Below are 15737 nucleotides of genomic sequence, written 5' to 3'. Positions count from 1 at the left end.
TTGCTTTAGGCTTCCAAGTTTTAGGGTAATTTGTTATCTATCAGTAGATAACTAGTCAGGAGTCATCCTTTATCCTTTATAGGACAGGGTGGCCATGAAAGTGAATGAGGGCATCCAAAAGAGTATATATAGAGCAAGAAGAAGAATGACAAGGAAATGATAGAAGACAACATATTTAAGAGGTTGGCAAAAGAATAGGAGCCCACAAATGAAAATGTGAAGGAATAGAAGCATAGGAGGAATACAAAGAAAGTGAGAATATTACAAGGTCATCAACGATATCAAATGGTCAAGAAAGATTAGGTCTGAAAAATGCCCATTGGATTTGACTAACCAAAGAAAATCTCAACTACAGTGCCTTGGAAGCCAGATTACAAATGAAGTGGAGATACTGAGACCTGTGCCACTTGCCCTTCCCTATCTCTTTGATTTTATCTTCTACCACACGTCTTTGGCTCACTACACTTCAGTGCTGTTGACCTCCTTGCTATTTCCCACACCAGCCAAGTACACTTCAGAGCCTTTGCATTTGCTGCTCCCTCTACTTTTAATGTTCTTTTCCCAAACCGCCACACAGCTCCCTCCCTTACTTCCTACAGATCTCTGCTCAAACGTCATCAGAGAGACTTTCCCTGGGCATACCTTTTTTTTTTTTGAATTTTTGAATTTTATTTATTTTTTTATACAGCAGGTTCTTATTAGTCATCAATTTTATACACATCAGTGTATACATGTCAATCCCAATCGCCCAATTCATCACACCACCACCCCCACCCCCCAGCCGCTTTCCCCCCTTGGTGTCCATATGTTTGTTCTCTACATCTGTGTCTCAATTTCTACCCTGCAAACCGGTTCATCTGTACCATTTTTCTAGGTTCCACATATATCCCTGGGCATACCTTATAACACAAATACATACAGCAGTGCTCACTGTTACTCCGCTGTGTTTTTCTCTGTAGCACTTACCATCATGTGATATCTAAAGGGGCAGCCACTGTGCAGCTCTGGCCAGTTTTTGCTAGGCGTGAATGTGGACATATGTGTTCAGATTTTCTCATCTTTCAAGAGAAGCTGGAAATTCTGATTTTTAAGTACATTTAGTTGTAAATGAGTTTCAGAGCACTGTGAAGGTCAGACAATCTGTCTGGTGTAAGAGCAGTGAACAGGGTAGGGTAGGGTATCTGGCAGAGGATCTCGAGCTGGGATGCTTAGAGAAGTACCAAGTGGAATCCAAGTGGATTCAGTGTCTTAGACGCTAAGAGGAGAGATTCTCAAAAAGGAGAAAAGGATTTGCTAGTGCCCATCAAGGCTCCAGGTGCTAAATGAAAAACAGAAATTGGTGTCAAGCTAAGACTGAAGGATCTTTGTCCTTTGGATCTATCACTTGGGAAATCCCTGGCAAACTTAGGATGGGGAGGAGTTTCAGAGGTGGGACAGAAGCAAGATGGCAGCAGAGAAAAATGACTGGCAAGGGAAGAAAATGGAGACAGCAAGTATAGACTTGCTGTAATAAAGAAGAGAACTTAGAAGGGGACACAAGATCAAGCAAGGGTTTTGTTTTAAGGATGTGAAAGAACAGAGTTGAGCATGTTTCTGGGCTGAGGAGAAGCGGTCACTAGAGAGAGGGGTGACTAATTGGTAAAACTAGGATACAAGGGAATGGGGTCAAGGACACAGGTGAAAGGGTTGACTTTTGACAGCTGGATGCATCATTCTCTCAGATTGGAGAAAGGCGATAAGTCCGCAGGTGAGGGAAAGTATCAATAATTGGGAGAAATCACACCAGCTAGCCTCCATTTCTTGATGGTGTAGAAGACCAGGTTAAGTGGAGAGGTGAAGGAAACAGGAGTTGTGATGGGACTTGAGAGCGAGGAGGGTTTGGAGCAGGTAGGCATGGAAATGGTGGGGGGCTGTCTGGAGGTGTTAACTGCCCAGCTGAGTCAACTCAGTGTTGTTGCTGTCATCTCTGACATCTCTGTCACTGAGACCATGGATGTGCGCCAGCATCCAGAGGCATGGTTTCATAATCTCCTTAAACATTGGGCTACCTTTCGTTTATTCAATATATATTTATTGCACATGCACTTAGTGTCAGGTACTATGCTAGACGTTAGAGAGATAACATTAAACGAGGCAGTTGTTCCCGCTCAAGGAGCTTGCTGCTCATACAGAAAATTATAAATAAGTCATCAAAAAATACTATAATTTTAAGCTGTAGTAAGTATTATGAAGGGAATTCAGAAACAAAGAGAACAGATTGCAGGGAAACCAGTTAGGAAATAGGACATGGGACTAGGTTGGTTAGGGAAGGAAGAAAAGCCAAAAAGAGGTAGATGGCTTGGGAAAAAATTGAGAAATCGGGCTTCCCTGGTGGCACAGTGGTTGAGAATCTGCCTGCCAATGCAGGGGACACGGGTTCGAGCCCTGGTCTGGGAAGATCCCACATGCCGCGGAGCAACTAGGCCCGTGAGCCACAATTACTGAGCCTGCGCGTCTGGAGCCTGTGCTCCGCAAAAAGAGAGGCCGCGATAATGAGAGGCCAGCGCACCGCGATGAAGAGTGGCCCCCACTTGCCGCAACTAGAGAAAGCCCTCACACAGAAACGAAGACCCAACACAGCCATAAATAAATAAATAAATAAACCCAAAGTTTAAAAAAAAATGATGTAACACTCAAGATTTCAGCTTAAAAAAAAAAAATTGAGAAATAAAGGGGCTGGAGTCTCAACCAGGTTGAAGAGAGAGTGAACACATGAAGGTCACAAGAGAGGGGGTTGTAGTCAGAAAGTGGGAGTTTGGCTTCTGAAATCAAGTCCATCAAAATCTGATGCCTTCAAAAGGGACTCTGGGAATTAGAAGTCTAAATGGAGTCCAGGTGAAGGTGTTTGAAAATCAAGAGGACAAGAAATTTGGGAACAAGCTGTTGGACGTTCATCTCTATGAATGATGGAATCCGTTAAGATTGTAGTAGGAATCAGGGTGAAAAGAGAGGAGATTGAGGAAAATGAGTAAATTAAAACTAGTGACAAGGATGTCAGAAGGTGACAGCAACAAAGAATAGAAGGTGCCCTGAGCCTCATAAGAGGCTTTGTGTAAAGGTGAAAGAGAAATGGTCTGAAAGCAGGGGTTGATGTTTTGGCCAAGTGCTTAAAAGCCCGACTTAACATTCCTTCTGCAGGTGTGTTTAAAATACCTGGAAAGGCATTTGTTGAATCATGCAAATGAAATAGTATTTCAAATGCTGAACAGTTTTTCTTAGTTAATCTCCTTTTGTTTTTTATTTAATCCCACCAACTATTTAAAATTTGGTGCTAAGTAATGTTGGTCATGTCTCTTGGTGATCAGTACATCCAGCATTTTAAATACTGAGAAAGAACTGTTTAGGTCATTTAGTCTTTGGTTCAGACAGCTTTTAGGCTTTACCTTTTTGAAAGAAAAGTATTTAAGTCTAGAGTTTTGGGCCACAGGACTGAGAAGCTTTATTAATTCAGCCTGTAAAGGAAATGGGCTCCTTTGAGCTGAGGTGGTTTCTCCCCTCCTTGGAGGAGGACCTTCTTGAAAACAAAACTCCCCAGCACTGTCAGTCATCAGGAGGACTAGGGTCAGTTGTGTTAGGAAGTGCCTGAAACCAACTCCTTTCGTAGGCACCTAGGGGTTTGTTTTTTTTTTTGGTGGTGGTAGGTGGGGGGGAGGGGGGAATATTTGTTTTTATTTCTCTGAGGAGGGGTGGGTGGAATATTGGCAGATCGATGTTGGAGATGAGGCTGAGACTTGGTAGAGTGGCTGCAAAGGGACAGAGATTAGAATGTGGCAGTAGTGTCATGAGGAGTTCTGGTCTCCGAATCTTAGCTCAAACTCAGAAGTGTTTGGGGGCCAGACTGCTCAGTGTAATTCCAGGGGTGGTGGCCGCCTGGAGGAGCTGGAGAGAGTGGCTGCTCTTCTCGAAGGTATTCAAAAATTAAAATGATTTTACATCTGTGCTGGTCTCACAGAATGTGCTGAATTAGGCCCGCCTACTACCAGTTGGAGCCATGACCTAGACCCTCTCTGAGGGCCCTCCAGCTCTGACCTTACATTATTTGGTAGTACTTCAAAACTCCAAACCAAAATCTAAACACTTTAAATCCCTGACAGGAGGTCAAGTGTGTATGTGACCAGACAGCATCTAGAAAGAAGCACCTTTGGTCTGAGAGAAGACTGCAGAGGAACCAAGGGCTGGTCAGGCATCCACTTCTTTTCCCATGTAGGCTTTCTTGCCCTCCTGCATAGGCCTCATGGTCCTCCTTACTTCTTGTTTTTGGCATCTAGTTTTTGATATTTTTCTAAAGCAATGTTTAATATCCAACAAACATACTAAAGGAAAAAGAAAAAAGAAGCAACTTTAAGAAACAGCATGAAAGTATTTGCCTCATGGGAGTATGTCTAAATATTTCCCTATCTAGACCTGAACTTTGTTTTCAGGATACCATGAAAAATAGAACAAATATCACACCAGGCTTTGCCATGAAATCCTGCCTTTGTTCTCTTTAGATGAACTAACCAGATGTGTTTTTAACTTCTAATTGCTTCAAATTATTAAGTCAGCAAATATGTCCTGTTATGGTAACCGCTAACTTAAGATAAAGGGTTAAAGCGCCGCCCTGGGTTTCCGATGACATGGGCCTTAGTCTATGCTCCACTGCTATCTAGCTGTGTGACTTGGGGCAAGTCATTCACATCTCTGAACTTCAGTTAATGTATCAGATTCTTTGTCGCAAGCTCAGAAATGAATTTTAACAATCTTAAGCAAAATATTTCTTAGAAGGATGTCAGAGCTTACCTAATGGATGGGAGACTAGAAGACCAAACGTAGAGAACAGGCAGGAGCAAAGGGCATTCAGGGAAAGCCCAGGAGCAGGAGTAGACTGTTCTATACCTTGCTACTCTCCCCACTGTGAATGTGACCATCCCCCATTCTCCCTACTCACTTGGGTCACTTGCCTGAGATTCAGGAGAGAGTTTCCAACTGGCCAGGCCTAAACCACATGCCAGCTTCCTGCAAGGCCCCTTGCAGTTCCAGAGTTGGAGGGTCACCGTGACCAGGCACATTTGGGGGATTCCCCAAAAGGAGACTAGGGTGAAATTAGAAAGGAGAGCTCTATTGCTGGACAGCCAGAAACCACAAATGTCAACTCAGATGTGCCCCCATCTATAGAAATTGGAAGGTTGAATTGTATGGCCAGTGGTAAAATTATTGATCCTAGATTGTGTTTCTATCTGGACATTTCTAAGATGCACATGTTTGAGGCAAAAATGGGATAGTTACAAGATCTTATCAGTAAATGAACATTCAAAAGGAATATTCTGGGGTTTTTTTCCCCTACAATTTATGGTCTGTAGGGAAAGGACCGGGAAGATTAGTCCTGATGGAATTTGTCCCTCAGCCTTGAACAGACAGACCTTTTTTTTTTCTTCTTAGATTGTAGAAAAGTAGGAAAGGGGGGAAAATAGCTGCATCTGAAGGTAGTTGTGCTGGGCATTGTGCAACAGAGTTTAAGAGGAAGATTAGCTGGAACTAAAATGGTCTGGTGGTTGTAGTTAATGAATAAGAACTGCCTTAAGCTCTTATCCACTTTGCCAATAACTGGTTTACTAATGTACCCCAGCCTCTGCTTGTCTGCTGATAGAGAAAAAATCCCGCTGCCTGCATTCATAGGCATGTATCTGGGAGTTTATGTCCTGGGTGCAGAGAGGGTTCCAGGTATCCATTGCCATTCCAACACTGTCACTTGAACGTATGGCCTGCACGTTGGAGATGGGGTTGGGGATTGTTTAATTACAGAGAATAGTGCATACAATATTTGGGTTTGGATTTTCTCCCTTTAGGTTTACAGAATCAAACTTTTCTCACTACCTGAAGTGTGCTTTTGACTTTTGTAGCCATGTTTCATCCATCAAGGCACAGTGACTTTGTCCTTCCTGTTTTTTGGATTTAGCCAAACTTTTTCAGTAGGTACTAGTATTGATAGCTCTGTAGTCCTTTGGCCTCTGGTCTGATATTTGAAACTTTTTATTATGAACTTACCTTTCTGTGGGATGTGGTCACACTGAGTGGGAACATGAATTCCTTTCCACCTAATGAAATTGACAGAGCTGCCCTAGTACCTTGAATCTGAAATTAAACAACTAAATAAGCAGAGAAAGCTTATCAGGAAAGGGAGAGTGTTGTTAGGAGAGTGGAATGTATTTGCAAGTTTCCCATAACTGAATATTCTTCAAGATAAAAATATAACAGTTCAGATTATGTGTATTTGAATTTTACATAAATGCTAAACTAACTAGCTTACCTTGTGCAGTTACATTTTGTGCCATCAACATTACACAATAATTTACCTATGAATTTTGGCTTCAAGCAGAAATGCCAAACAAACTCAAGAGTTTGGCATTAGAAACATTATAAACATGAAAATCTACTTTCTTCATTTTAATGTTAAAGTAAAAGCATTACACCCACTTTATGAAACTTGATTTCCCATAGTGAATAATTCATTTCATCTCGTGTGTTACATGTAAAGCAGAAGAATGTCTGTCAAACTAACATGTAGCAGTTTGGCCAGGTGTGTCATTGCTTTGTTTTGCTTCCTTGGCCTTCCTGCTGGTCATGGATGACCACCCTGGCCACATTCCTCAAAGGTTATTCTAACCTCAGAACAGTTAAGTATTTTCTTCACTTAGTTGACATTTTCCTCTACACTTTGCCTGAGAAGAAACTGCCAGTTAACAAATTTCATGCTTTGCAAAGTGCCTTTGATTGGGAGGGATTGGCACAGAGTGCTTCCCCAAATTATTTAAAACACAGTACTCTTTCCTCTATTTTTGAGACTAAAATGCTACTATCATTCCCAGTTCTTTTCTCTACTGTCCAGCCCATCTGGATTCATCTCTCAGCCAGATGTTCTTCGTTCCCCTCAGTAAAGTCTTTCTGTTCATGGCCTTGATAGGGGGAACAAAAAAGGAATGAGAAGAGTTGAGATCTGAATGGATTTCAGTCCTTTTCTTTCACTTCTGTATCTACTTTTAAACTCTGTGCTGTTGAAAAGTTCTGTAGGGAAGACATTGCGTTTCATCTTACATAAACTATATCATAAAACTAGAACAGCATAGGGGCTTCCCTGGTGGCGCAGTGGTTAGGAATCCGCCTGCCAATGCAGGGGACACGGGTTCGTGCCCCGGGCCGGGAAGATCCCACATGCCGCGCAGCGGCTAGGCCCGTGAGCCACAACTACTGAGCCTGCGCGTCTGGAGCCTGTGCTCCGCAACGGGAGAGGCCGCGACAGTGAGAGGCCCGCGCACCGCGATGAAGAGTGGCCCCCACTTGCCACAACTGGAGAAAGCCCTCGCACAGAAACGAAGACCCAACACAGCCAAAAATAAATAAATAAATAAATAAATTTATAAAAAAACAAAAAAACTAGAACAGCATAATAAGAGAGTGATTCAGAGCATGGGCTTTCAAGTCAGAACTTGGTTTGAATCCTTGCTCAGAGGATTGCTAGCTAGCTGTATGATCTTGGGCAGATAATTTACCATCTCTGAGCCCCTCAGTCTCTTATGTGTAAACTGGGGGTAAAAAATAGTACCTACTTTATAAGATTGTTGTGAAGGTTAAATGAAATAATGTAAAGTGCTTAGCTCAGTGCCTGGCATACAGTTGGCATCTACTCAAGTTAGCTGTTATTAGCTCAGTTCATACATCAAACTAGGGATGACTTTCCATTTGTTGAGCAAGTGATCTTACGGCAAGAGAAGAGATGTTCTTCAGACGTATTCTGATAAAAACTGGAGAATGTCACTGTCACTGTGTTAGAAAGATGATCCTTGTCATTTTCTCATCAAGCAGCTAATTACTCTCCATCTTTAGATTTGGAGAATGTTCTTTATCTTGTGTTTTCCTTAATATGGGGGTTCTTAAGTCCTTTGAGGTTTGTGTTTAACTTGGACATCTGTAATCACATACAGATGGCTCCATAGAATTTACTGGAACATTCCTTTTCCTGGGCCAGGCTCTAGATAACTGGTCAGTTCAGAAAACATGTAAAAGTTTTCATCTGCCTTTCTAGATTTTAAATTAGAGACCAACTCTGTGTTGATTGAATCTTTAGCCAGATGCTTCAGAAAGACAAATATTTACATAAATGTCTCACTATTCTAGCAAGATATACTAAGCCTTTACCTTACACTGAAGTACATGTGATTAAATATACATATTATTTTCTTCATATGCAAATAAAGCATTTAATTTTCAAGTTGAAATTGATCCTCCTAAACTCTGGTGGTTTCGAATTTTATTTTTTCACTTCCATGCCACCATGTTGCCATCCCATCTTTGATAGCATTTATAGAACTTTGACTTTTTTTCAGTGATGAAAAGGGTTTTTTGTAATCAGCTACACTTTCATTCCTGGTCCCCTTGTGATCAACAGTTTATGCCACTTTTGTGATAACTGGGGAGTCATAATCTGGGACTACAGAATAAAGAGGATTGATCGTACCATCCAGAATGTGTCTGCTATGACTCTCTGGGGGCCTAGATCGCACCTACTAGGGCAGTCTCCTGGCCCAGCTGGACCTGCTGTGCATTTTGTTGTATCAGAAAAGTTTATTGAGATTTGTATAAATGACTCAAATAGAACGGCATCTTTTCCCTTATACCAATTATGACTTTGACTCCTGGTTTTTCTTTTATAATCAGAAATTTTCCAGGTAGCTTTGAGTTAACCAAGGGCCCTTGTCCTCCACCCCAGTCCTCCCCTTGTGAAAGCACTACATACATTTTAAAGAACACACTTAAGAAATATGCTTTAAAGCATAAGCAACAAATGTATCTAAGAACAATATTCCAGAACTCTAAAAACCAGGAAGTTGGTGTGTTTGTCAAAGAGAAACTACTTTTGTCTCACAAAAAGAATGACTGAAATAAGCTCTCGACAAATATCCTTCTTTAGTAGATGTAGAGACCACTTTGTGTACTGGAAACCAAAGTGCCCATAGCTGTAACTTGCCTGCTGATAGGTAGACTATTTAGCCTTTATTTTTAAAATATTTTCATTTAGTAAAACAGACAGTTGCTGTGTTGGCAGAAGTGTGAATGTCATTTCCTGTCTGTGGTGTACCCCACTCATCCTGTCGCTCAGACATTTTGTTTTAGGTTGTTCCCGTAATGTGAGTGAAACAGAGTGACCCACAGCAGGGTGACATGCGCATACCACGAATGTAACAAGAGACAAGACTTGTGCAACAGACCACAAGAGTGCAATGCTTTATTTAAAGATGAAAACAAAACAAAACAAAACAAAGGCAACCAGCACGCAGAATTTTAAAGCGGCCTCTGTGGAGTCTCGTGTTTGTTTTTAGAAGACATGTCCCAGTCTATTTGGCAAGTTACCTTAAAGGTATATCAGCTTCATGCCACATGATTAAACGGTAAAATTGAATCAAGGACTGACAACTGTTATAGAGATGATTTAATTTCATTTAATCGATTAATTTATCATCAGACATTTGTATTTTACAGCCCAGTAATCTGCCACATATATTGAATTCTGTAATCATTACTTTTTACCTGTGAGATTACAGAATTTCTATTTTCTTGTCCTAAATTACAATTCCTGTTTCAGGGATGGGTCAGATAAAAGAGTATGGGGGGAAAAAGCCCCTGGGATGAATTCATTTATCCATCAAATATCTGTCAAGCACCTAATATGTGCTTGGCACTATTTCCAGTGTTGAAGATACAACAGTGCTGAGCAAAATAAAGTCTTATTCTTCATGGAGCTTATATTCTATCATAGGGAGATGACCACAATCAAGTATACAAGTGAATAAATATAATTTTAGCTTATGATAAATATCCTGAAGGAAGCAAAACAGGACAACAGGATAGAGTATGATTGGGATGGGGGGCGAGGTGATGATATTGGAGCTGTGACTTAAATAGTGACAGGCCAGGAGAAAAGTGTCCCAAGTAGAAAACAAAGAGTACAAAGGCCCTGAGAAGGGGCCTGAAATATAGAAGAAACAGAAAGAAGGCTAGTGCAACCAGATCATAGTAAACAAAAGGGGAGATGGTATAAGACCAGAGAAATAACTTCTTATCAGCTGTTACAGGGCCTTCAGGTCCCAGCTAAGGACTTCAGGTTTTATTTATACATAAAAAGGGAGGCTGTTGGTGGGTTTTAAGCAGGAAAGTGACATTATATGATATTTATCTGTATATTTTAAAGCACTCTGGTTGCTGTTTGGTAATAGCAACTGTTATAATAATAGCAATAGTTGCTGTTTGATAGTAGTGATACAGAAATACTTGCAGACAGACCAGTTTAGAGGCTTTTTGCTGATATAATGTCTGGGGTTAGTTTCACTTCAGGGACAGGGCGAAAGAGGTAAAGATATAGAAAAAGCAGAATTGCCCGTGAATTGAAGCTGAAATGTATGAGAACGTGGGGGGCTCATGTATTATTACCTCTACTTTTTTGTATATGTCTGAAATTTTCTGTAATAAAACACTTAACAGAAAACTTTTTAACGGTAGTCTAAGTGAAAAACAGTGGTACCCTGGACCATTGTCAGAGTAGTAATGGAGCTACATGGGCAGATTCAAGATGTATTTGAAAGTAAATCTCATAGGTCTTGTTGAATGGATTAGATATATATTGTTGGAAATAGAGAAACCAAGGATGACTGTTATATGTTTGTACCAAACAACTTGGGTGGATGAGGCTAGGGAACAGGTTTGCAGGGGACTCAAGAGATTAGTTTTGGCAATGTAAATTTGAAATACCAATTAGTTTTCCAAGTGGAAATGTTGAGTAGGCAGCACAGTGTAATTTACAATACATTAGCTAACACTGAATGGCGTACTCGCAAGCAATCTTGGAATCCTTCATTATGTGTTTCTAAACTTTGCCATTAATGATTTAGAAGTTCTATCCTTTTCGGATTCTGTGGATAACATTGAAAGGCTTAGTCTGTCGATATGAAATAATTTAGATACAATTTCTGTTTTCTGTGCATATCCACTAGTAATTGTATTTTGAATAGCTTCTATCCTGAGCAGTAGTTCCCCACCTCTGTTGAGCTGTCATTCACATGAAGGATGTTAACATGGAGGGCAAACTCCATGGGTTGACCATACTTCCTGTGCACTACTCCTTTTCAATGCATATGGAAATGGAAGTTTGTGAAAGTAAAATTTTGAGTAACGCTTTAGTGTGATGTGTGTATATTTTAAATATAAGTCTGTTATGCAAACTTTGGATCTATTATTAGTAGCTAAGTATTGTAACATATTTCACGTCTGATTAGAATGCTGTTGAAACACCATTATTGACAACCACAGATCTATTAGTTATTGACAACCATAGATCTATTAGTTATTGATAACCATAGATCTATTAGTTATTGATAACCATAGATCTGTTAGCTCTGTTAGTTGTTAAACTAATATTTATTAAGGGCACCACTCTAAGAAGCTTCTTATTCTTATTGATTCCTCACAACAACCTCAATTTATTTATTAATCCCTGTTTTATAGATAAAGAAACTTAGGCCCCCTAAAATTCACTCAAGTAAGAAGTAGTAGAGCTAGGATTCAAACCCAGGCAGTCTGGTTCCAGAGCCTTTACCCTTATATTTCCAAAGCCTTCACTCTTAACTGCTACCATGTAATGTATATAGAATATTGTAAGTTTTGTTTCAGAAAAATTATAGTAGACAAGACTGTGTGAGTAACCAGAGTCTCTCTTTTTTTTTTTAATTGAAGTATAGTCGATTTACAATGTTGTGTTAGTTTCTGTTGTACAGGAAAGTGATTCAGTTATACATATATATATGTGTGTGTGTATGTGTGTGTGTGTGTGTGTGTGTATATATATATATATATATATACACACACACACATACATACATATTCGTTTTCATATTCTTTTCCATCATGGTTTATTACAGGATATGGAATATAGTTCCCTGTGCTATACAGTAGGACCTTGTTGTTTATCAGAGGCTCTTTTGATTTTATTTTTACTTCATCCCATGAGGTTGGAACTTTAGAAAAGGGAAGAGAAAATAATCCCAAAGTCGGTCTTCATCTTACTCTTTGATTTTCTTCCTTAAATTACTTGTTTATTTATTTATTTATTTTTACTTTTTCCTTATAGCATCAGCGAGAGCTTTCTAACTGTCAAAGGTGCTGCCCTTTTTCTACCACGGGGAAATGGCTCATCCACACCAAGAATCAGCCACCGACGCAATAAGCATGCAGGTAAAGCTCCACATATGCCATTCCTTTTCTTGGTTTCTTTGCCTTTTGTTTTGTTCTAAAAGACTGACTACCTCATTGCCATTTCTTCAACAGTTCTGTAATAGTGAAAGAAAGCATTGTACTATGCTGTAATCACTTTTCTTTCGCTCTCATAGACCATATTTCTGGCACTTAGCAGAATACCTTATACACGAAGTAGATGTTCAATAAATTTTTGTTGGAAAAATAATCAGGTACAAAAATACGCTAATGAAGTCTTATGTGACATCTCAATTAAGGTTTTGGTAATCAGCTAAAAGATGTTCAGATGTTTCTTCAGACTCTATGCAAAATCAATTAACCAAAGATGACTTTTTTTTTCTGTCTGCTCTCTAGTGATGTTATGAGGAGACTAATATGGTATATTACTAATATAAATAAATTCAGTAGCACTATTGTGTTAACAAGAGTTATCATATCACATATTAAAATACCAGTTCTTAAATACCAGAGTCTATTTCTTGATTGTATTCACGCTAAAAAGACTGGAAATTTAATTCAGAGGACTTTTATAGAAACAAGGAATCATCAAATAAATGTTCACTTAGAGATAAGTATAATACTCTGATTTTGAAATAACCCACTAATATTCTGCACCCAGTACCAATGTGAGGCTTGTTTCCCCACACATCCAAGCAATTCTCAGACACCAGCTGGGTGTCCTGCAATTCAACTCAATTCTGACACTATCTCCTTGGAGATAGTGTCAGATTCCACAGGTTAAGGGCTCAGTTGTATAAGGCTGCCCCCCTTACCCCCCACTTCAGGTGCCAGTCACAACAAGTCCGGGTTGTCTGTAGATTGGAAGTTCCAATGACCCCTTCCTTGGGTTTGTTTAATTTGCTAGAGCAGCTCACAGAACTCAGAGAAACATTTTACTTATTGGATTACTGGCTTATTATAAAAGGATGTAACTCAGGAACAGCCAGATGGAAGAGATGCGTAGGGCAAGGTATGTGGGAAGGGGCATGGAGCTTCTGTGCCCTCTCTGAGTGTATGCCCTCCCCAAATCTCCATGTGTTCACCAATCTGGAAGCACTCTGAGCCCTGCCCTTTTGGGTTTTTGTGGAGGGTTCATTACACTGGCATGATTAATTCAATTGTTGGCTATTGGTGATCCATTGAACTTCCAGCCCCTCTCCCCTGCGCAGATAAGGAAGTTCCAACCCTCTAATCACATGGTTGGTTCCCCTGGCAACCAGCCCCCATCCCTAGGTGCTTTCATAGAGTCAAGTCATTAATAGAACAAAAGACACCTTCTTTGCTCCACATCACTTAAGAAATTCCAATGACCACTGTAAAGCAATTATACTCCAATAAAGATGTTAAAAAAAAAGAAAGAAAGAAAGAAAGAAATTCCAATGATTTTAAGAGCTCTGTGCCAGGAACTGGACAAAGACCAAATATATATATTTTTTATTATAAATCACTGTATCACACCCACTAACAGTAGTGTACACATTTAATATTTCCATATGTTAGACTTCTCTAAAGTCAGGTGCATTGTGGTGATGAGGTTAAGAAAGAATCGAAGAAAGTTTGTCTAGAGAAAGAGGTCTCCAGGTATAGCATATCCACAGTTTAAAGGAAGATAATCAGCCTTATGCCTCTCTTCTAACAGCAAGCCTAACTTGTGTCATTTTGGGGGGAAAAAAAAAAGTCAGTTGTCCTGAGGACACCAATTAGAGAAATCCCAATCAGTGCTATACAAAGAGTGTTTGCTTATTGTCCAAAATGTGCCATTTTGATGACGTGTGATGTCCAGGAGTGGAAGAAATTGGAATTACTAAGAAGAGAACAAAGAAGACTGTAAACCTTGAGTGTGTAGGTCAGAGGTGAAAGCCAGAAGTACTGGGTCCCATTGAGCCAGTAGTGGGTTTAACTCCAGTGCAGGTAATCTTAGCTATTTTAGTGGCTGCCCTGCTTCTTGTTTGGACCTTCATCTAGTTCCAAATGTAGCAGCTCAGAATTATAATCCATCTCATTGGACAGTATTATCCTACTACCAAAACTCTCCAGCCATGGAAAATTTTTAAAAGGGGCAGGTGAAAAAACTCTTTGGAAAATTAACTTTGTACTGCATTTTCTAAAACCCTTCCTCTTCAATGCCAACCACCAGAGTCAAGGGGGAAACTCCTCCCCACCCCCACCAAAACTTGAATGCACAGAGGAAGTAGACCCAGCTGAGCTTTGTGTTTCTGTTTGGTGTGGATATTTATCACAGTAAAAAGAAGACAAAATATTGGTTTAAATCCAGCTTGTCTGACTAAGATGTTAGGCAAATTGCTCTGTGGCATGTAATAGTAAGTGGGGTCAGTGGCTTTTAAAGCTCCTGGCCCTGGTTGGTCTTTTTCTTTGGTCAGACTTCCACACTCAGCTGCCACCCAGGTTTCTACTTGACCTTGTTCACTTAGCTTTCTCCATACCAAAAAGAAAAGCAGATTTAACACAAGATGAATGGACTTTACTTGTGATCCAGACCAGAGCAGATGAGGCAGTGTGAGTATAAATGCAGCTCACAGAGCCATACCTTCACTTAAGCTGGAGCTCCCTTGGCTGAGCCCGCAGTAACTGAAAGATGATGGCAGAATTGTGAGCAGATCAAGGGCTTACTCTGTCTAATTGTACTTTCTTATGCATATTTCTTGAACGAATGAGTTAGAATTTTATCTGGGCTTCATTAAAAATATCCAAGTACTTTTTTGTAACCAAAAAGTGATATTATAAGTGAATGTCTGCTAACATTTTAAAGAGAAACAACCAAAAGTCTTTAAAATCAAACTGAAGTCTAAAACTTGGCTACCAGCAGTGAAGTCTATGAAAACAAAATGTAGGAAAAGGATCTTAATGGTATGGGTATATTGCCTCTATTAGTCTCTGTGAAGGACAGTTTCCCAAGAGGAAATACCTCATGGCAGTACTTTTCACCACTAGCAAACCTGAGCTTCCACATACCCAGCTCACGTAAGAAGCCCTACTGTAGGGGTAGGGCTCCCTGACTTTTGTCGGACCTTCTAAGAAGGTCCAGCTAGATCTTTGGGCCAGTAGTGCTTGGAGTGGAGTCTTAGGGCTGCTGTTTGCCCAGAAATGTTTCTCCTCTAGAAGTTCTCCATCCTGAAAATTCTTTCTTCAGGTTATTTGTCCTGACAGAACAAAAGGAAACTTAATTTTTCAAAAGCCTGAGCTGCTTACCTCAATTGTAACTGTAGTCATTCTTCATTGTTTAAACCTAACACTTTGTCTCCCCACGCTGATTCTTTTATTTTTAACAGCTTTATTGAGACATAAATACCATATTATTCACCCAATTTACCCATTTAAAGTGTACAGTCAGTGATTTTTTTTTTTTAGTATATTCACAGAGTTGTGTAGCCATTACCGCAATCTAATTTTAGAACATT

The 15737-nt window shown here is 39.9% G+C and overlaps 1 protein-coding gene across 12 annotated transcripts in view; it reads left to right on the top strand.

Annotated features, from left to right (window-relative positions):
- The window catches only part of SSH2 (slingshot protein phosphatase 2), a 246257-nt gene that overhangs the window by 166499 nt on the left and 64021 nt on the right, over window positions 1–15737 (top strand). For all 12 annotated transcript variants that reach the window (XM_082371839.1, XM_082371844.1, XM_082371840.1 and 9 more), the window contains one exon: window positions 12194–12297. In XM_082371839.1, the coding sequence (XP_082227965.1) occupies window positions 12194–12297 (104 nt within the window). The remainder of the gene's footprint in view (window positions 1–12193; window positions 12298–15737) is intronic.

The sequence above is a fragment of the Balaenoptera borealis genome (assembly GCF_965194805.1).
Source record: "Balaenoptera borealis genome assembly, chromosome: 20".
Lineage (NCBI taxonomy): Eukaryota > Metazoa > Chordata > Mammalia > Artiodactyla > Balaenopteridae > Balaenoptera > Balaenoptera borealis.
The sequence above is the reverse complement of the archived record's forward strand: the minus strand, read 5'-3'. Positions and strand labels throughout refer to the sequence as shown.